The 23,279-nt window shown below is 38.2% G+C and overlaps 1 protein-coding gene across 1 annotated transcript in view; it reads right to left on the bottom strand.

Annotated features, from left to right (window-relative positions):
* The window catches only part of BIRC6 (baculoviral IAP repeat containing 6), a 177,162-nt gene that overhangs the window by 140,209 nt on the left and 13,674 nt on the right, over positions 1-23,279 (bottom strand). Inside the window, 7 exon segments of the mRNA XM_006094357.3 lie at positions 1,153-1,313; positions 1,390-1,612; positions 3,415-3,497; positions 6,575-6,686; positions 11,152-11,345; positions 16,805-16,942; positions 19,823-20,004. Coding sequence (XP_006094419.1) covers positions 1,153-1,313; positions 1,390-1,612; positions 3,415-3,497; positions 6,575-6,686; positions 11,152-11,345; positions 16,805-16,942; positions 19,823-20,004 — 1,093 coding nt within the window.

Here is a 23,279-nt window from a genome sequence, read left to right as displayed (position 1 = left end):
AAAGGCAAATACTATATGATTTCACTTATATGTAGAATCTAAAAAGAAAAAATAAACAAGCAGAACAGAAACAGACTCATAGATGCAGAGAACATTTTGACAATTGCTAGATTGGGGGTAGCAGGGGAAATGAAAAAGGTGAAGGGATTAATAAGTACAAATCAGTATTTACAGAATAGCTCTGGGGATGTAAAGTACAGCATAGAATATAGTCAATAATATTGTAATAATTATGTAAGTTGTTAGATGGGCAGTAAACTTATGACTTTGTAAGTCATATACTAGTATATGTCTAATCACTGGGGTTTGCATCTGCAAGTAATATAATATTGTACATCAACTGTAATATTAAAAAATATATTTAAAATTAAAAAATAAAATTGAAGAAGAAAAGGGGGGAGGGGAGCTGCTAATACTTAAGACAAGTTAAGTGGTTTGTGAAATCCTTCAATCTGCCTACTTGAGAATACTGCAGGTGTTGCTCTGTAATCCTAGCCCAGTTCAGAGTTACAACTGCAGTTTCTTGGAAACAAATGAGTGAAATGGGATTATATTTTTATTTTCCTTCCCCACATAGATCAAATAAACCTATAGAAATCAGGAATCTGCCAGAAAAGCTCAATGGAAGAGAATCCAACACAGAATTTTTAACAAAATGTTTCTATAGCAATAATTTTGTTTCAAATCTTTGCTGGCTACTGATAAATTGTTTTAAATAACTAGGTCATCCTCTCTAGCCACAAGTTATGTCATTATTCATGAGGATGTCTATAATTTAAAGTGCTAATTTAAAAAAAGGGGAAACTAAAATCATTTAACTATTTGGTTCAACAGCTTTATGAAAAGATTTAATAGAAGGTGAAATTACAAGCCTAATCGAAGGGTTGTTTTTTTCATTATTTACACTATTTTCCGATGCAGCAATTATGTCCAATTAATGGCATAGGTTAATGTAGAAAATAAAGTATATTTTACAGACTATGGCATTTCTAAAAGAATTATACAGCTATTTCAGATTTTAAACAAACATTTATTATCTAATTTGTTAACATAATAATTTTTCTGCCTCTTTAATTATAATGAAGAGAACATACAATTTAGGAAAAGAAAATACTTAATGTCTATAAATACCAATAAAACAAATTCACATACCTATCTCCTTCCAATTTTGGTATATCTGAGCAACTAGAGGAGTCTTCTAGCCACGCCAAAGTTGGTCTCCTTGATTCAACTGTTGAGCTTGGTTCTCCGGACAGAATAAGCTGTTGTACAATAGCTGGATCATATGCATTAATTTCAAACTTTAAGTGCACCTAAACAATGAAAAGGCTAAGTTTACAACTGCTTTTTTCTCAATTACTAATCTGTTACTTCAAAATTAAAACATACCTTCATAAGTTTGGAAACATCCCATATGCAGATCTTTCCTCGTTTCGTTGCAGCAGCTAGAAAATGGGGGCAGCTTCCCGACCCAAAGCAAGATATTCTGTCAGTTCCATCCGTACAAGGAAACTGTGCAGGACTTGTTGCGAGAGTGACTGACAATGGCACATTCTGTGTGTGCTCACCTTTCACAAAGGGGCAATTTGGGGAATGTCTCTCATGCTCAGACCTTTACATAAATTAACAAAGGAAAAAATTTAATGAATAACAAAGCAGTTAAATTTGCACATTAAAACAAAATATCAGGATCATCTTTTCTTTTTGAAAAAACAAGTATTCCTTACCAAGATTCAAATACCAAGTCATTCAACATCATCTAACATGTCCAACCAGAACTTCATAATAGCAGTTATTATACGCTTTAACTCAATACAAATACAGTCTCAGATGAAACTCAGAAATGCTACAGTATAATTTATGCTATATCAGCATACTGATTAAAATGCTTAAAGTCCTGATATTTCCCCATAATGGTTTCCTACATCTTTAAATGAATAACTACTTTGTATAGATTTAAAATTCTCCATATATGCAGAGTACAGTGACAACAGTTAATACTGCATTGTATATTTAAAATTTGTGAAGCCCTAGCCAGTTTGGCTGAGGGGATAAAACATCAGCCTGCTGACTAGAGGGTCCCAAGTTCAATTTCAATTCCAGTCAAAGGCACCTGCCCAAGTTGGGGGCTTGATCTCCAGTAGGGGGCGTGCAGGAGGCAGGCATCAATGATTCTCTCTTGTCAGTGATGTTTCTATAGCCCTCTCCCTTTCTCTCTAAAATCAATAAAATATATTTAAAAATAAATAAATAAATATTTACAAAGAAGAACCCTGTGATGAAAAGCAAGGACCTACAACCATAACTCAGTTGGTTGGGCATCATCCCATGCACCAAAAGGTTCAATTCTGGGTCAGGGCAAATATCCAGGTTTCAGGTTGAAAACCCCAGTCAGGATAAATACAGGAAGCAACCAACTGATGTTTTTCTCATATCTTTGTCTGTCTGTCTGTCTGTCTGCCTGTCTGTCTGTCTGTCTCTCTCTCTCTCTCTCCCCCATCTCCCTTCCTCTCACTACAGAATCAATAAAAAATATATCCTTGGGTGAAGATTAAAAATATAAATTACAATAAAATTTATCAACATAAATCTTAAGACCCTCATCTGTGGATTCCCCACTGACAGCCTGCCCTCAACAGCTGAAGTTAATCATGCTCTTTTCATTTATTTTATCATGGTATCTTGGTTTTCAGAGTCTGATTCTATTCTTTGGCACTTTCAAGTACAGACTTTAGGCAGTGAAATATCTTAGCGATACTGTATGCTAAGTGATGTGACAGAGCACAGACAGTGCTACCTCATCCTCCTGGGACAAGGGAAAAAATACCAATGGCAGAAAGACATGAATATTATTATATCTAGATCAGAAAAGCACAATTTAGAAGCACACATATTGTGGAGAGTAGCTACAGCATTTGGACAGGTTCAACCCTCGGACTGACTTGTGGCAAAGCCACTAACAAGTCCCAGCTTGGAGGGTAAAGCCCTCCCAGCACAATTATAGCCAAAAGGCTATGACTGTAAGCTTGACCTTATAGTCCAACCCTGCAGTCCTAGGTAGCTAAGGAATGTGGGCTTCGGGGGGTACAGCAAGTGCTGCCTGAACGAAGCTTGATAGAGTTCAGAGAATGGCAACAACAGGAAAGAAGCAGAATTGAAATTTGCAAGAACACTGTAAACATCTTGCCCTTGTTTTGCTTTGTGTGATCTGACTATAAAATAAAGCTTTGGCTTACAGACTGTGTCACTGTTTCCTCATCTAGGCACAGTGATCCACCTGGTTCCAACTGTATTCTCTTGTCTGTTTTCTTTAATCCTTCACCGCCCCTCCTCGGGTTCACCCCTGGCCGTGTTGGACACAGTCCAATATATAGGATTAATTTAGCTATTATGTCCAGAATAATCAAGACTCACCAAGGTTCATCAGTAGGTTCCCAACAAACAAGGCATACACTACAAGTAAAACACATGGCTCTATCATCTCCAGATGAGGCAGGCTGCAAATTTATAAAGAAAACACACAAGGTTAATCAACATTAAAATAACTTTTTAATAAAAACTTCTAAAAAAGTCAATAAATTTAGGTAAAATTCTTTATTGAAAAAAGAAAATTAGCCTCCACTATTAGGTTAAAGCAATACACTGAATCCCTAAATGTTTATAAACTTGCTGCTTTATTTGAAAAACTGTGTTTCATCAGAAAATGACCATTAAATCAAACATAGAAGCACATAGATGATCTCAGATTTATTACTGACTAGAGGCCTGATGCACAAAATTCGTGCAAGAGTAGGCCTTCCTTCCCCCAGCTGCCGGCACCAGCTTCCCTCTGGCACCCGGAACCTGGGCTTCCCTCCGGCCATTAGCAGGCACCGGGACCTGGGCTTCCCTCGCAGCCCAGGCTTCGTCCGAAAGAACGTCTGGTCTAATTAGTATATTACACTTTTATTATTATAAATTAGAGGCCCAATGCACGAAATTAGTGCATGGGGGGGGTGTCCCTCAGGCCAGCCTGCGCGCTCTCGCAATCCGGGAACCCTAGCTCCTAACCGCCTGCCTGTTCACGCCTAACCACCCACCTGCTTGCTCCTTACCACTTGGTTCACCACCCCTTACCACCAGCCTGCTTGCTCCTTACCACTTAGCTTGCCACTCCTTAGCGCTGCCACGGAGGTGGGAGAGGCTCCCGCCACCACCACTGCACTCGCCAGCCATGAGCCCGGCTTCTGGCTGAGCAGTGCTCCCACTGTGGGAGCGCACTGACTCCTGCATTGCAAGTCTGCCCCCTGGTGGTCAATGCATGTCATACCGACCAGTCGTTCTGGTCATTCTGCCGTAATGGTCGCTGGGCTTTTATGTATATAGGTTATACTACTGATTATATTACTAAAGTATTTGAAATATAGTTAAGTATAGAAAGAAAATAACTAACAGGTTTATTATTACAAACTGAATCCCATACAACCATACAAGAAAGTGCAAGTAAAAATGAAATGCAAACTAGTGAACCTAATTCACGTAATATTCTTCAAGACACATGGGACTACATCCTACATGTAAATAAAATAACAAAACCTGAACTCAAACTTACCTCTAAAAACCAATGTTATTATTTTTATCACTTACTCTAATTAGCACTTACTGTGTCTACAGGTGTAAATTTATTATATATTTTAGAAGATTAAGAATAATCAACCCTTAATACAGACAGAAGATTCTAGAAAACCTATGATTTTACCTCTTGGCTAATATGTAATACAATGAATAATAATTCAATAGGAAAAATATCAAGTTATCCCTTCTCAGAGGCTATTTTAGAAAATGACACCAAATCCTATATAATAAAAGCCTAATATGCTAAGTGTCCAGTCGTCCAGTTGGCCGTTCAACCAATCAAAGTATAATATGCTAATGATATGCTAAGGCCACTCAAACACTCGCTATGACGTGTACTGACCACCAGGGGAGACGCTCCGACTGGTAGGTTAGCTTGCTGCTGGGGTCTGGCTGATCAGGACTGAGCAAGATGGGCCAGACACGCCCTGGAGCCTTCCCGCAGTCCCTCCCCGGCTGGCCAATCTCCTGCATCCTTTCCCAGCCCCAATCATGCACCGGTGGGGTCCCTCGGCCTGGCCTGCACCCTCTCACAATCTGGGACCCTTGGGGGATGTCAGAGAGCTGTTTTCAGCCTGATGGCAGAAAGACTGGTCACTATGACGCACACTGACAACCAGGGCGCAGACACTCAATACAGGAGCTGCCCCTTAATGGTTAGTGCGCTCCCACAGGGGGAGCGCCACTCATCCAGAAGCTGAGCTGACAGCTGGCAAGCGCAGTGGCGGTGGCAGGAACCTCTCCCACCTCAACAGCAATGCTAAGGATGTCCGACTGATGGCTTAGGCCCTCTCCCAGCGGGCCTAAGCCATCAGTCAGACATCCCCATAGGGCTCCCGGACTGCGAGAGGGTGCAGGCCGAGCTGAGGTACCACCTCCCTCTGAGTGTACAAATTTTGTGCACCAAGCCTCTAGTAGGAAGATAAAAAGTTAGGAAAAATGGTCCATATTTAATTCTTAATTTAAGAAAATAATTCAAGTGATTCTATTAGCCAGTCTCCAAATGAGTCTAACTAATAATCTGAAAAACTTTAAATAAAATATTCAAATATATGACATTCTGAATTTTAGTTAACATATTCAGAAACACTTCAAGATAACTAAGAAATAATCACTCTGCAAATTCTTCATGATAGTAACTTCAATGTATTTCAAAGTTTCATTGAATTCTAAAATTAAATAAGCAAGTTTAATGAAAAACTTACATGTAAATGTTAGATATCTTAGATTCTTTAGCAGGGGTAAAACAATGGCAAGCCAGTCTACACTGTACTCAGTAGAAGTAGTATATTTTTCCTATCTAAACCTATTTTTTCTTACCTTCCCTCTACTTTATTCAGTGAAACTCTCCATAATGTCCCATTCTCGTGTCTTTTTGTCACACTAATCCTTACAATGTACACATGCCTCTTTTCCTGCATAAAACTATGACTATTTTCCTTGACTAATTATTCCTCTTTCTGTCCAATGTCTTAATCAATTTTTCAATACTTTATGTATTCAGGTTGCATTTTACTACACATAATGTTGCTACTATAATTATCTAGTATATGGGTAATTTTTATCCTAAATAAAATTAGAATTACAGTAAGAATGTGTTGCTTTTATTGAATTACCCTAAGTACTTATTTCTGTTATGCATGCATAAGTCAAAAAGTGAAAATAAATACACATCCAAAGAAAACAGATTTTAAAAAGCATATCTGAAGAATATTGCCTACTTTCTAAAAGAAAATAGTTATGTAGCATTAACTCAGTTGTTAGTTACTTTTAACAAATGTTTTTTCTTTTCGTGCACAATACATGACATAGTACTAGCCAGTCAATATTATGATCAAAGGTATAAGAAAGAAAAAAACTCACATAAAGGCATACACATAAGCACACAGGGTACACAAAGTAAGTTTTTGAAAAAGTTTTTTTAAAACAAAAAACTGGGTTTTTTAATAATATTTTTTACCTGATGATAGAATCCAGCTTGAGCCATGGGATCTGGTTGTGCCCATCTATAGCCTACATGAGGCCATGATGTAAATGTCTCCCGTCTGTTAGCTTCACTATACATTAATGATCTAAAAGTAAGCATACTTTATGTAATCGAAGTTAGGCCTCAAATGATATTGACACTCCTATTTCACACTAATGAAAAAACTTTACTAGATTATCAACAAAAACTTGTAATAGTCTAATAACCACTTTCAAATTTGTATTTTAAACTAAAAATGATCACTTTAAGGAATTTCTCTTAAACAGTGTAGGAAAAAATAAGCCTGATTAATAGCCACAATTTATAAACAATTCCAGGAGTAGATTTAATTAACCAATGTTACATAATTACCAAGCCAAGAACACACAATCTGGAAATGTAGAGGCAGAAAGTTGTATGCCTTCATGATTTGCCAAGTTTTGTATAAGTGGGTAAAATTACAACCAAAGAAACAGTGGTTTTATCTCATTCATATTGAGAAAATATTTTCTAATTTAATATTTTTAAGTACGTAGAGGGCAATTTTTTTTTCTTTCAGAGAAATCCTTTTCCAGGAAAGTTGTACTCTCCACGGAATAATAAAAAAGGGAACTCTTCATATGTTTTCATATTTAAATATGTGAGCTCACTGAGTGTGAACCTATAACACACAGAGCATTAAAGTATTTCTTTAAAGGATCATACCAAAATTAGAAAAAGTCCAAATAGCTTCAAGTAAGAAAGAACTGGTAAGCAAAGCTTACTCTCCCTAACATAAATGAGTAACTGATAACAGGAGGGGAGGGGAAGGGAGAGAAAGTGGCAAAGATCATCACAACGAGATCAGAAAAATATTTTTCCTTAAATTAGTACACAATCTACTATAATACTGCTAGTGATTTTAGGATTAACTCATAGTTGTGTTCTGGTTTGGGAAAAAAAAAAAAAAAAAAAAAAAACACCATTGGGTTAGAAAAGCCTTGTCCTCTATGGACTATATATATCTTCAAGATCTGTGTCAGTCTTGGAAAGCTGTCTCCTTAGTTATATTACCAAACAGAACAGCAATAACATCTACCCGAACCTAATTCAAACCCCCAACAGATCTAAGTTCAACAGGGTCCTAATACGGTCCCTAGATTCACCTGTAATGAAACACAGACTTCATCACAATTAATGTTTTGAGACATTTAACAGCTCCAGAAACACTGAATAGCCTATCTAATCAATGTATTTCCTAAAATAAAATATTTACCACAGTTTGCACTGCCTTCTTTAGAAACCCTGCTATTGTTTGCAATTAAAATAGCTCTGAGTAGCTGTTTTATAATCTCTTCAAGATAGGTATAGCTCTCAGACAAGAAACATTTATTCTAAGTGTACATTTCCCCCCCTCTCCAAACATTCCAAAGAATATTTTAAGGACAGCCACAGCACATATCACCTGACACTTAGCCACATTAAAAATGACAGTTTCGCCCTAATTGGTTTGACTCAGTGAATAGAGCGTCGGCCTGCGACTGAAGAAGAGTCCTGGGTTCAATTCTGGTCAAGGGCACATGCCCAGGTTGCAGGCTGATCCCCAGTGGGGTGTGTGCAGAAGGCAGCCAATCAATGATTCTCTCTCATCATTGATGGTATTATCTCTCTCCCTGTCCCTTTCTCTCTGAAATAAAAATATATTTTTAAAAAACTGACAGTTTGGCCGTAACCGGTTTGGCTCAGTGGATGGAGCGTCGGCCTGTGGACTGAAAGGTCCCAGGTTCGATTCCGGTCAAGGGCATGTACCTTGGTTGCGGGCACATCCCCAGTGGGGGGTGTGCAGGAGGCGGCTGGTCGATGTTTCTCTCTCATCGATGTTTCTGACCCTCTATCCCTCTCCCTTCCTCTCTGTAAAAAATCAATAAAATATATTTTTTTTAAAAAAAAGGCAGTTTCTACATTTTGCCCAAAAGACAGAGATAACAATATTACTATCCTATATAATACAAGCGTAATATGCTAAGTGTCCAACCGATCAGTCGACTGTTTGGTCAACCGCTCGACCAGTCACTATGACATGCACTGACCACCAGTGGGCAGACGCTCTAACCGGTAGGTTAGCTTGCTGCTGGGGTCTGGCCAATTGGGACTGGGTGAGAGGGCCGGACACACCCTGGAGTCTTCCAAGGTCCCTCCTTGGCCAGATGGCCAGCTGGCCCCCATTGGCACCTATCAGGACAAGGCAAGACAGCCCCGATCAGCCCTGATCAGCCCTGATCAGCCCCGATCGCTGGCCAGGCCAAGGGACCCGACCTTTGCACAAATTGGTGCACCAGGCCTCTAGTGGAATATAAAAATTCTTTACAAATTTTAATAAAACCAATAGAAGTTATTGATAGAATAAAATCACTTTTTTTAAAAAGGCAACTGATTAATCAAAATCTCAGTTTACTGAGATAAACTAGTAAGTACTGCAAACTAATATAAGAGCCATACTTAAGATAATAAAAGTTAAAAGTTAATTCATTCAGTAGTGCCTTTGCTAACATTAGTGTGTACTATTTATAAATGTACTTCAAAAAAGAGCATAAGAAGTTACAATTCACATTCATGAAAATGTAAAAACATAAAATGCTGCATGTAAAGGCAAATGTGAACCTAAATCAAAACAGTTAAATTCAATTTCAGTACTGAATATTTAGCATTTTTAAACTGTAATGCTTTTAATAAGAATCTGATGTTACTTCAAATAACAATTTATGTTTTTAAATGAATGCATTACTAGCTTTTCAATGAGTTTGACACATAGCAGAAACCCAATAAATCTTTATTAAAGAAAATAATGGTTGAGGTATGATTTTTATAATACTCTATTTTTTTTAATTGATTTCAGAGAGGAAGGGAGAGAGACAGACAGACAGAAACATCAATGATGAAGAGTGGATCATTGATCGGCTGCCTGCTGCATGCCCCTCACTGTGGATCAAGCCTGCAACCCGGGCATGTCCCCTAACCAGGAATCAAACCGTGACATCCTGGTTCATAGGTTGATGCTCAACCACTGAGCCACTCTGACCAGGCTATAATAAATACTCTTTAAATCGAGGGCAGGCAGCATAAAAATTTAATTCAAAATTGTCCTACTAATTAATTTTTTAAAAGTTTTCATTATTTTCAATAAAAAATAATATATAGCTCTTATAGTCAGATTCCAGCATGGTTTTGTAATTTATCAAAATTTATCTCAAAGGCCCTGGCCGGGTAGTTGAGTTGGTTAGAACATTGTCCCAAAACTCCAAGGTTCCGGGTTCCATCCCCAGTCCGGGCACATACAAGAATCAACTAATCTATACTAATAATAGAGGAATATGCAAATTGCCCAGGATGCCGTCACAGTAACAACCGAACAGCAGGCTGCCTGGGGCGACAAGGCTGGCAGGGGGGTTAGTGAAAGACGACCCAACAACTGAACAGCAGGCTGCTGTAGGGCGACCAGGCCGGCAGGTGATTAGTGAGGGACCACCAAATGACTGAAAGCAGGCTACATGGGGCGACCAACCCGACGAGGGGGTTAGTGAGGGACGACCAAATGAATGAACAGCAGGTTGTGTGTGGTGACCAGGCCGGCAGTGGGGGCGGGGGGGGGGGGGGCAGTTGAGGGTGACCAGGTCAGCAGGGAGCAGGGAGGGAGTTGGGGGCGACCAGACCGGCAGGGAGGGAGTTGGGGGTGACCAGGCCAGCAGGGGGGCAGTGAGGGGGCGACCAGGTCGGCAGAGGGGGGCAGTTGGGGGCGATCAGGCAGGCAGGTGAGCAGTTAGGAGATAACGGTCCTGGATTGTGAGAGGGATGTCCGACTTCCGGACATCCCCCAAGGGGTCCCTGATTGGAGAGGGTGCAGGCTGGGCTGAGGGGACCCCCCTCCCCCATGCACAATTTTCATGCACTGGTCCTCTAGTGAATGCATAAATAAGTGGAACACCAAATAGATGTTTGTTTCTTTCGCTTTCTCTCTCTCTCTCTCTCTCACCCCCACCCCCTTCCTCTCTCTCTCTAAAATCAATTTTTAAAAATTTATCCCAAAGGTCACAAAATTTCAACAGAAAAATAATTCTTATTTAGTAAATAATTATATTTTTAAGTTTCAAAATATAGTTTTACCAGCCTTTAAATACCTTCCAGGTACCAAAACAAATAACAATTCAAGTGGTAATTTAGTTTACTTCAGTCTTTTTTTTTTTCCCCAGAGAGGAAGGGAAAGGAAGAGAGAGCTAGAAACATCAATGATGAAAGAGAATCATTGATTTGCTGCCTCCTGCACGCCCCACACTAGGGATGGAGCCCGAAACCTCGGCATGTGCCCTTGTCTGGAATTGAACCCGGGACCCTTCAGTCCACAGGCCAACACTCTATCCACTGAGCCAAACCAGCAAGAGCCACTTCAGTATTTTGATAGAAATGACCATCTGAATGTTTTTCAAAAACTTGTGAAAAATTTTTTTTAAATAATCAAATTTACAGTTGTTCTTGGTTAATTCAAAAACAAATCAATTCAATCTCAGTGTCATATCTCTTTATAAGCAAAGTTATACCTGTCCACAGAACGGCCTGGCCCCACTCCAAGTTCTGGACGTGCACTAGGTAAGAGGTAAGACAACCTGTCCATCACTGAAGACGCCACAGGTAAGGCAGCAACATTTTGATTTATTTTCTTGAGTTCATTCACAATGGCACTGGCAATGGACTTTAACACATGATGAGGAAGATGAAATGTAACTGTGGCCCACTGAAAGAAAATGGGGAGTGTAAGCAAAGGAAAATGTACTCAACAGTTTTAACCAAAACCATAATGTAGACATTATAAAATAAAGAACTACTTATCAGTCTCAAGTCAGTTTACTCCATTAATTCATCAGTTAAAGCAGAAACTTGCAATTACATAAGAAGTAAAAATCTCAATTAGTCACCCTCAAAAAGACAGTTAAGAACCAGATGGTAATACACCTTCTCACATATCCCATCCACAATTAACACGTTAAGCGCCATGTCAGTCACCAGTGACTGACACTATACTTTCCGTCCGGATCTCGTCAGTCACTGGTGCCGCCAGCTTATCAGTGAGATCGGATATCGCGGGCTAAACGGAAAGGGAGACAAAACAGGTCTGGAGCTTAAGGTGTTAAGAAAAACTAAAATCATCTGTAATTTTTTATATTCCTCCAGCACATATACAATGTTAGGCACAAACCAGGCACTCAAGTATCTCCATTCATAAGAATATAGTTGTAGCCCGGGCTGGTTTGGCTCAGAGAATAGAGCATTGGCCTGCGAACTGAAGAGTCCCAGGTTCGATTCCGGTCAAGGGCACGTACCGAGGTTGCAGGCTCCTCCCCGGCCCGGGCCCTGGTTGGGGCTCATGCAGGAGGCAACTAATCTGTTTCTTTCACATCGATATTTCTCTCTGTCTTTCCCTCTCTGTTCCACTCTCTCTAAAATTCAATGGAAAAATATCCTCTGGTGAGGATATAAAAAAAAAAAAAAGAATATATTTGTACAATTTATTATTACTAAGGTAGATGAGAAATTACTTTGGCTTAGCATATTCTTATGCATTTATCGTTGTTATCATCATAATCTAGCAAAAGTAACTAAAAAATAGATCTGTAGTCACACAGACTTGGATTCCAAGCCCATCTTCACCATCAATAATGGTACCCTGGTCAAATTAACTTCAGATTCCTGCTTATGTGAAATGGGCAAAAACAAATACTTATTCATATAAAGTTCTTATGAGAATTCAAGTGAGAATTGGTACAGTGTTTAACAAAGTAGATATTCAATAAATATTAACCATAATAATTTAATATTAAAATAATTACTTTAAAAGTTAGACTTTTATGATAAGCATTATTCTCCCAGAAATCTATAAAGTAATTTCATCTTTATATCCTGTCCCCACTCACCTATAGTTTCCACTCTCTAATATATTCTAGGCAGCCTACTTAACCCTTTGCACTCCGAACCATTCTGGACATTGGCTACCAGCTACTCGACACTACTTTGCAGCGGAAACGTGCATTTACAGACCCTCGTATTATTTAGTATAATTTTGGAACCAAGTAACATATTATAATGATATTGGACTTATATGAATTGGGTGACATCGAGGAATGTATATTTGCAAAAAAAACAATATTTTATTGTTTATAATTTTGTACAGTATGATAAGTTTTGTAACACTCCCCAATATGCATTGCAGGCTGATTAGTGCATGTTTGACAGTAATAAGTGGTTTGACGCCTGCCACCAGGTGTTTTCCTGTTAGAACACACAATGCAGTCCCGTTTTCTTTGTCCCACATCGGGAATATGTAGTTTATTGTTTAATCGGACACAAAACCCACTGACATTTCTTGTATATATCTTAGTAATTTTACGATATTTTGATTTAATTTCTTGTGCCATTTCAAGATAAAACTTCAGGGAAACATGCATGTCTCAAAAAGTTGCGTTGAAATAACTCAATTCCCCGTAATCACTAATAAACTGCAATGTCCCCTGAGAGGGGACATCCGAGTGATATGCTAGAATTCCGATGTCCCCTGAGAGGGGACAGCAGAGTGCAAAGGGTTAAAGTATTACTTATCTAGATAACTGGAAAACTTGTGTCCAGAAATATAATTTGAATTGCTAAACTATAAAAAACAAAAACAGAGAGGCCCTGATTGGGTAGCTCAGTTGGTTAGAGCATCGTCCCAATACACCAAGGTTGTGTGTTTGATACCCACAACCAATGAATGCATAAATAATGCATAAATAAGTGGAACAACAAATTGATGTTTCTCCCTCTACAACCAATCTAAAAAAATTTTTAATTAAATAAAATAAAAATGTACAAGAGAGAGAATGAAAGCCTCTTTGTTTCTAGACCTAAACTGTTCATATATCCAGAGCCTCTTGGTTGAAAGGGAGGCTGAATCCCCTTGAGAAAGAATCCTACAATAGTGCCTCAACTATACACTGTAAATCATATTCCAAGTCTTCCCCAATGGCATCTGTGTGTTCACTACAGTCACTGTGCACTGGGAGACATGCCTGAAAGGTTGGAATTCTACCTTACAGGATTATTCTTTGAATCAACCAAAAATATATGATACAGTTTCTCCTGAGCAGTGTCAGTATTATACTTAACCAATTCTCAAACTTTTAAGATTTGCCGAAACCGGTTTGGCTCAGTGGATAGAGCATCGGCCTTCGGACTGAAAGGTCCCAGGTTCGATTCCGGTCAAGGGCATGTACCTGGGCTGCGGGCACATCCCCAGTGGGAGATGTGCAGGAGGCGGCTGATCGATGTTTCTCTCTCATTGATGTTTCTGGCTCTCTATCTCTCTCCCTTCCTCTTTGTAAAAAATCAATAAAAATATAAAAAAAAAAGATTTATGCTATGGAAATCTTATGTCCCTAGGGAAGGTTCCACCAGGATACAATTGTTCCACTGAGTTACGTAATGACACTGCTACCAAACATCAGGCAAAAAAAGGAGGTTATTTTACTGGTTGGTATGATTAAGACTGACAAACAAGGGAAATTGGATTGTTGCTAAATAACAGGGGCAAGGAGAACTTAGTTAAAATCCAGATTTTCTAGGATGCCTTTAAGCCCTATGTCCACTAGTAAAAGTGAATGGATCATTACAACTTAAACACAGCACCACTGAGGATTTCGATCCTGCAAGAGTTAAGATTTGTGTCACTCCACCATGTAAAGACATCTGACCAGATGAGGTGCTGGCTCAGAACAAAAAGAATATGGAATAGGTACTTGAAGGAGGAGGTTATAAATGTCAAGCATATCCTCTTTACCATTATAAAATTGAGGGATAGAGCAGGTATGCATATTTTCTTCCCTTATTACATAATTGATGAATGGATAAATGGATAGATGGATGATTTTCAGGGGTGAGAAACGTCTGGACCACTGTAGAAGGTGCAAGAAATCATTTGGTCTGGCCCTGCCAAGGCATTATGGGTGAATTAATTAAATGTTTGACCAAATATAGCAGGCTAATTTTTAACTTGATAATTTTGAATGGCTTGAGATTGACGTTATAACTATCCAAATGGCCCTTGGCAAAAAAAAAGGTTCCTCACCCCACATTTAGATAGAGACAGACACACAGACATAGACACACTTATATAGACTTATTATTTTATGTAAGAATTTTTAGTTATAGCTAATTCAGTCTTTAGGTAGCAGAGTTCTAACATTTGAGACTGTAACTAAAGTTTAGGAGTAGCTAATATTATCTAGGGTTGAATAAAATATCTGTTGGAAGTTTGTTTCTTTCCTTTCTGGGGAATGGGGAAAGAGATTCTTCATTTGTAAGAAGAAATAGTTCCCCTTGTTAAGTAAAACCATAATATTTTTGTTCAAATACATATAGATTGTAAGTATGGAGATGCTGAGAAGGCAAAAGGGTGGACTGTGCCTGTTATTAAACTACTGTCTCTGAGCACCAAACCTACCCTTTAGTTCTCTTCTCTGTCATATTGGGTCTGGGATTCTACAAACTATATTTCTTCTTTGCCAATCAGTTTTCTGGCTGATGGGTTCTGACAAAAGGAACACAGGATGGAAATTGGAAAGCATGGTAAGGGGAGAAAATCTTGCTCTTTGCTATTACTTGTTATTGCTGTCAGGATTGTTTCAACAAAAGACCTGGCAGCAGCAGTTTTTTGTTTTGTTTTGTTAGGATTCCCAGAACTAGTCTCATAGAGCTCCCTCAGAGCTCCAACAGAGGTACTAACATCAACCAAGTAGCACCTCTCTTCAGAGATATGAGTCTCACTTTCACAAGCTACAAGCTCCACAAGTACCAGCTGGGCAGCAGCTCCTCTTCAGAAATCTGGGTCCCAGAGCCACAGGGCCCTTTCTCTAAGTTTGTAGAGTCTGGCAAACCTAACCTCTTGTTTCTCCAGATTACGTGAGAGCTGCTTCCTGTAGGTATCATCTATGTGTCAATTCAGCATTTCCTGTTCATTTTTTCAGTTCTCAAAACACATGTTAAATCAATTCCTTACAATACATTCTCGGTTTGAATGCATAGTATGTTTCTGTTTTACTAAATAAAATGTCCTATTTCTGGGATAAGAGTTAATAAAATCATTGTAAATCTAGAAAATATAATTCAATGTAAACATTATAAACATAAAATATAATCCATGAAGATTTATAAGAAAAAATATTAAAGATACATTCTTAAATTTAAAAACACACACAGCTATATGCTACAGTCAGAATGTTTGTGTCCCCCATACTCCCAAAATTCATCTGTTAAAATCCTAACCCCCAAAAATGATGGTATTAGTAGGTAGGGACTTTCATCCCTCATGAATGAAATTAGTGTCTTTACAAAAAAGGCTCGAGAGAGATCCCTTGCCCTTCCAACTGCATGAGGACACAGTGAGAAGGCACCAGCTATGAACCAGGTAGGACTGACTTCACCTTGGACTTCCCTGCCTCCACTATTGTGAGCAATAAATTTGTTGTTTATAAGCTACCCAGTCAGTGGTATTCTGGTATAACAGCCCAAACAGACTAAGACAATATATCACAGTATTTTCGAATAATTACAATTGTACATGAGAGAAAAAATTTATAAATGTAAAAGTTATTTTTAGGAAAATGGCTTTTACCATCTATGTTATATTCTACAGTATAGAAATTTTACATGTATTACAATTATAACTTAAAAAGATCTTATAAGAAAAACGCAAAAAAAATTAATAAAATATAGCCAAGGATTTAAGTCAAAGCACCAGCTCCCACAGACATCCTAATCATGCAAAAAAAAATTTTTTTTAATTTTTTTAATTGAAAGAAAACCCAAAATGGTCATCCCATTTCCTAAGACATATTCCATTTCTCATTGAAGCTCATAACCTGACAAGGTCTCTTACATCAGCCTCTTGACCAATAGAAGCTCATCAAGCACGGAAGCTTAGTAACAAAGTCAGCAAAACAGTTCCCACAAACTGAAGTCAAACTTAAGTAAAAATAGTTTCAAATTTAAGATGACTTATAAGCACATTGTTTTAAAAAGAGAAAAATATAGAATCTATGCGGGTCAGGGTAAAGGGAGAACAGAAAAGTGAAAGTATAGAAAACAAAAAAAAGAAAGAAAAGTGAAAGTATAAGGTTTATTTTCTATTATAACTCCAAAGTATTTTTTTTTAAATTTTCTTACCTTAGCAACTTTGTGGTTTGCTGCAGTCTCATGAGATGTATTTTTTAAACCATCTTTAAGCTGTGTGATGAACATATCATAACCCTCCGTACTAGAAATATCTACCTTTTCTAAGCATGCTGATAAGAGCTGCTGTGCCTAAATGAAAAAGATGACCACAGAAAATAAAACAAAAAACGTTAAGTTTAAATTCTCATTCAAATAATTTAATTTGTAATGATTCTAACAGTTACTATACCGAAGCTTGCCTACTTTTACTTTTCTTAACAAACTTAAATGATTTGAAAGGGCTACTGCAAAATTACGTGACATGAATTCAGTGTATTACCACACAGGAAAAGTTTCAATACACAGAAGCTATCATAAACCAAAGCAAGTTAAAACAAACAAACAAAAAAACGTGGCAAGCTAAAACCATGAACAGAAATAATAGAGGTAAAATTTTGAAGACATAAATGTATAGTCCTTCAAAGAATTTTAAATATTCAAACTATGCAAAACCATCAGAGAAGGCATTCATTCACTAGGTTACCAGGATATATTTTAAAAAGCCCTTTGAATTGTTATGCATATATTCAATATGAACTACCTTAACAGAAATATATGGTTGATATATGGAAAAGAATACATCTACTCTGATCCAACCAAACATAGGACCCCATACTTCAGTTAAGAGAGCAACAAACTAATGTGATGCAGTAAAGGATGCCTGGAGTGTTGGATGGTCTACAAATAATATATTATGTGAATAACAGAGTTGTAATTATTTAGGTAAAAAGAGAGAAATCCAGCAATAAATGTTAAGAGCCAGCAAGGCCCAGGAGGTGATAAAGACCTAGCTAAATACCTAGCATTTCAGTCAGTGTAGTTGGAAAAATACTGACTAGGGGGTCTATTTCATATAAATATTCAAATATTGTATTGTGATTCTGCAGTATGTTTTTTTTTAAACTTGAACAGTATGATGCCATCTTCCATTATAAATATACTATAAATCCTTTATTAAGGCATCAACTTTATTAAGATATCACTTGATCTAAATTCCTTAAATTAGGAGGGAAAATATATTCAAAACAACTAGAACTAATTAATTCTCTGTTCAAAGATTTTAGACATGCCCCCATAGCCAGATATTCTAATACAAGATGGCTATTCTGTTTTCAGAACTCTAACTTCCAGCCACATGATTTCAATATTAAAATGTAATAGAAGAAAAAAGAAACATATAATAGAAAACTGTGCTATGACACTAAGTGTGAAATCTAAGTGGATATATGCTGATTTTTTTTAAATGCCACCTAGAAAGAATAAAAACACCTAACACTTTGACATTTTTCATGTCCTAAATAGAAAGTATACTATACTGCCAGACTGGTGTGGCTCAGTGGTTGAGTCTTGACCTATGAAACAGGAGGTCACGGTTCAATTCCTGGTCAGGGCACATCCCTGAGTTACAGGCTCAATCCTCAGTAGGGGCATGCAGGAGGCAGCTCATCAATGATTCTTTCTCATCATGGATGTTTCTATCTCTCTCTCCCTCTCCCTTCCTCTCTGAAATCAATTTAAAATAAATAAATAAATAAATAAATACATATCTCACTTTTTTAAGGGAGCACAGGATTATATTCTTTTATATTCTACTAGAGGCCCGGTGCACAAATTTGTGCACAGGTGGGGTCCCTCAGCCTGGCCGGTGATCGGAGCCGATCGGGGCCGTCTCACCCAGTCCAAGGGGAGGGAACACAGGAGGTTGGCTGGCTGCAGGAGATTGGCTATGGGACCACACTGACCACCAGGGGGCAGCTCCTGCATTGAGCATCTTCCCCTGGTGGTCAATGTGCATCATAGCAACCGGTCAACAGGTCGTTTGGTCGACCAGTCCTAATGGTTGCTTAGGCTTTTATAGATAGATAGATAGATAGATAGATAGATAGATTTAAGATCATTTAAATTACAAAAATTTTTAAAAGGTATTTTTAAATTACATGACATGAACATCAAGGCACACAAAAAAGTTTAAGCCCTAACTGGTTTGGCTCAGTGGATAGAGCATCGGCCTGCAAACTGAAGGGTCCCAGGTTCGATTCCAGTGAAGGGCACATGCCCGGGTTGCAGGCTCAAGGCAACCAATCCATGAATCTCTCTTATCATTGATGTTTCTATTTCTCTCTCCCTCTCCCTTCCTCTCTGAAATCAATAAAAATATATAAATAAGTAAAATAAATAAATAAAAAATAGGTTTTTTAAAAAAGTTTAAGTTGGATACACTTACAAATTAAGTAATGAATAGTAACACTACAGAAAAATGCATATAGCTGAAATTCTAAACTGGGATTTTTAAGCAATACGATACATAGCATATTCCTTACTGGTTGTCCATTAATATTTATGCCTCCCCTTTTTTAATACTTAAAAAAATAAACTACATCTTTCCCAAGCTTCTTAGCCTGATATGGTCATGTGACTAAATTCTGGCCAAAGGGGGAAATATAAAAAAGGTGTATGTAAGAGACTTTGTGAAAGAGCTCAAGAACAAAGAAGGAGAAAGAGACAGAGAGGGAAGAGGGGGGGAGAGAGAAACACAGGAAAGGTGGAAGAAAAGTAAGGTTGGAAGGTCACGTCACACTGTGCTCTCCTGGCCTTTGTCCTCCTAGTCCCTATGACTGGGAAATAATGACACTTGGAGCAGTTGTCTTACACTCACAAGATGAAAGCTGTAAGAACTGAGGTAAGCAAAGGTGCCTCTACACTTAGCCCTGTACGGTTACTGGAAAGAAATTATCCTGTTTAAGGCATTATATTTTGAGGTCTCTCTTACAGCAGTTTAATCTGTACAGTTCACACTTAAATACCACTTCAACAAGCATTAATTATGCACAGGAAAAACAATTATTTAAATAAAGTTGTGATCAGTAAGTTAACTCTTTATTCTTATTGGACAACCCAATTTCATTTAACAGCTAATAGGTCTGAGGTTACATTAAGTAGAAAAATATATTGATACTTATTTTAACTTACCTCTGTAACAGGTAATTCAAGCTGAACCACATCATCCTGCTTTGAAACTGGAGTTTGCAGAGCTGTGTCTAACAACAAGATTCCATTAAGGTCCTTCCTACATCCTACTGCATAGTCATCCACAAATATAACTTTATCCACAGCAGAAATATACTGACATTTCACCTGTCCACCTGGTTTAGCTGTGAAAAGAACAAAAATTCAACACTTAAGATTTTAAGACCAATAGTCCATTCAAGATAAATGTTTACATGGCAACTAAATACAATACAGAGTCCTGGACTGGAAAAAAAAAATTGCTCTAAAGGACATTATTATTATAAGAACTGATTATACTGAAATATATACTGTAGATCAGATAAAGGTATCAATGTGAAATTATCAACTTGGTAACTACCATTGCTGTTATAAAAGAGAATTATCACTGTTCCTAGAAATAAACAAAAATAGTAAGGGGTAGAGGGGTATGATATATGCAACTTACATTCAATAAAACAAAAGTAATATATATGTATATGTGGAGGAATATATTAGCCCCTGAATGAATAAATGAATGAATGACCATATGACTAGGTCTAGCGTCAAGACAGACTCACAATGAACAAAGTGGGTTTGGGATATTTGACTGCTATGACACAGGAAATCATAGCAGTTACTCCCTCGCCCCCCAATCCCCACATCCCCCCACACCTCCACACGCCCCCAACACACCCTCACCCCCACACACACACCCCGCAAAGGAGTGCATCATGCTCCTTGCAAGACTGATTCTCAGCATCTGAGAAGTAGGGAATGGTTAGAACTGAATTTTGACCTCCCCTACAGAGAACACAGAACTTTATCATGCTCTGCATCTCTTTTTACTTCAGACCTCAGAAGAAGCGCAAGACCTCTAGGTCACCCCTCACTATGTGGCCTGAAATCCCTAAGGGGCTTTTTCTATCCCCACCCACTTCTTGCTCAAAATGGCAACCGCAGCCTTCTCAGGGATGGCTGTTTTCTGCTCACACAGCACCTATTTCAGTCTTGGAAATGGGTTGGGTATCGCTTACTCCTTATTGACATTATACCTCCCTTCTACTTAACTCCCTGTTTTTTTGAAGCTGTTAATGAGCTCTAATATGTGTTATTTCACTCTTTGTTGCAGTGTTCTGAAGATTATAATTTTGTGAAGATTTTAGCACTCGAATCACTGTTTTACAACCATGTTGTTAATTTCAATACCCACAAAGAAGATCCAAGGTACTAGTCTCTCTGTTCCTTAACTGCTCACCTCCATTGATCTTACCTTCAGCCTCATGTCAAGCACCTTCTTCCCATGGTCACACTTAATCTGTGTAGAGCACTGCTCACTTGGCCACTCCAATTCCCAAACTCCTACCATTCTCTGACTGCCCAATTCATTGAACAACATTGTTTTATGTCCTTACCTGACTCTCGCTTTTCTCCATATCCAGCTCTGATCATTATCATAATAAACTTTCTTTTCCTCACTTCCTCAGCCACATTCACCTGACAAAACATTAAGCCTAACCTCCTCACTATTCTTTTTGGTTTTGTTTTTAAATAGCTATTTATTCATTTATTTATTTATTTCTATCACCATTTATCCCCTCCCAATCCCTCCTCCACTTCTACCCACCTCCCTCTCCCCCAATTACCACTGCTGTCCCTGTCCATGAGGTTTTTTTTCTGTTTTTTTTAAATCTATTTTATTGATTTTTTACAGAGAGGAAGGGAGAGGGATAGAGAGCCAGAAACATCAATGAGAGAGAAACATAGATCAGCTGCCTCCCACATGCCCCCCACCGGGGATGTGCCCGCAACCGAGGTACATGCCCCTGACCAGAATCGAACCCGGGACCCTTGAATCCGCAGGCCGACGCTCTATCCACTGAGCCAAACCGGTTCTGGCCCATGTTTTTTTTTGCTCAATCCCTCCACCCACCTCCCACAGCTGTCAGCCTTCTCTCTATCTGTGAGTCTATCTCTATTCCAGTTCTAATTTCTTATGGTATTTATTACCACCTGACATTGTGTGTCGGGGAGGGGGGAGGGTGTAATACATCTCTTCCCACTAAACCAGTGGTTCTCAACCTTCCTAATGCCGCGACCCTTTAATACAGTTCCTCATGTCGTGGTGACCCCCAACCATAAAATTATTTTCATTGCTACTTCATAACTGTAATTTTGCTACTGTTATGAATCGTAATGTAAATATCTGATATGCAGGATGTATTTTCATTGTTACAAATTGAACATAATTAAAGCATAGTGATTAATCACAAAAACAATATGTAATTATATATGTGTTTTCCGATGGTCTTAGGCGACCCCTGTGAAAGGGTCATTCGACCCCCAAAGGGGTTGCGACCCACAGGTTGAGAACCGCTGCACTAAACCATGAGCTCTAGGAAAGCAAAGACTAACTGCTGTATCGCCAGTACTTGACACAAAGTAAGTCTTTTTTAATAAATGACTTATTTTCTATATATAGTGGGGGTTTTCACTGTCGAGAATATTATGGATGTCCCTTTTACCCCCTTTCGCCCCTCAACCTGGTTCCCACCCCACGCCAGGCTTTTACCGCACTATTGTCTATGTGTCCATGGGCTATGCATATATTCATATAAATTATTTGATTAATCTCTCCCCTTCCCTCTGAGATCTGCCAGTCTGTTCCATACTTCCATGTCTCTGGACCTATTTTGTTCCTCAGTTTATTTTGTTCATTAGATTACACATATAAGTGATATTTGAGGTGTTATGATATTTGTCTTTCTCTGACTGGCTTGCTTCACTTAGTATAATAATCTCCAGGTCCATTTATGCTGTCTCAAAGGTATTTTCTAGTTTTGAAGAACTTTTTAATATATTGAAACTAAACTAAAATGTGGCAAAATGCAATATTCTCACAATTATTTTAGTACACATGTAACACCTAGATGTTTTAGGTATGAAACTAGTGATCTGGAACAGATGATCCTGGCCATCTCTACACTCCTTGCCCCTTTTTACCTCCTCTTCTGCCAGTATACAGTCACTGTCCTAAGCTATAGTGGCATTTTGGTGAAAAAGTACCAGAGCAATCTGTAGGAAGGAAACAAGGGAGGGAGGGAGGGGAGAGGAAGGATCAACCAAAACTGAATTACAGTAGAAAAGGAAAAAATAGAAAGTAACAGAAATTGGGTCCTTGAAATATCCCTGCTCTTTCATGAACTATTTCATTATATATCAACTAAATACAATTTAAAAATATAATGAGATAGGGTTTTATTAGCAGACAAACCAATCTGGAAGGTTTTTCTTACAAAAAAATTAGACAAATAGTAATTATTCAGTTCAAATGAAACCTGTTTCTCATTTATCCAGGATATCAAATAAACATGCTTGCTGAGTCTAGTAGTTGGACTTCTAACTAGCTGCACATAGATCACTGCATGCTTAAAAAAAAAAG

This window comes from Myotis lucifugus, unplaced genomic scaffold (assembly GCF_000147115.1).
Source record: "Myotis lucifugus unplaced genomic scaffold, Myoluc2.0 scaffold_134, whole genome shotgun sequence".
Taxonomy (NCBI): Eukaryota; Metazoa; Chordata; class Mammalia; order Chiroptera; family Vespertilionidae; genus Myotis; species Myotis lucifugus.
This window is presented reverse-complemented; position numbering and strand designations above follow the sequence as displayed.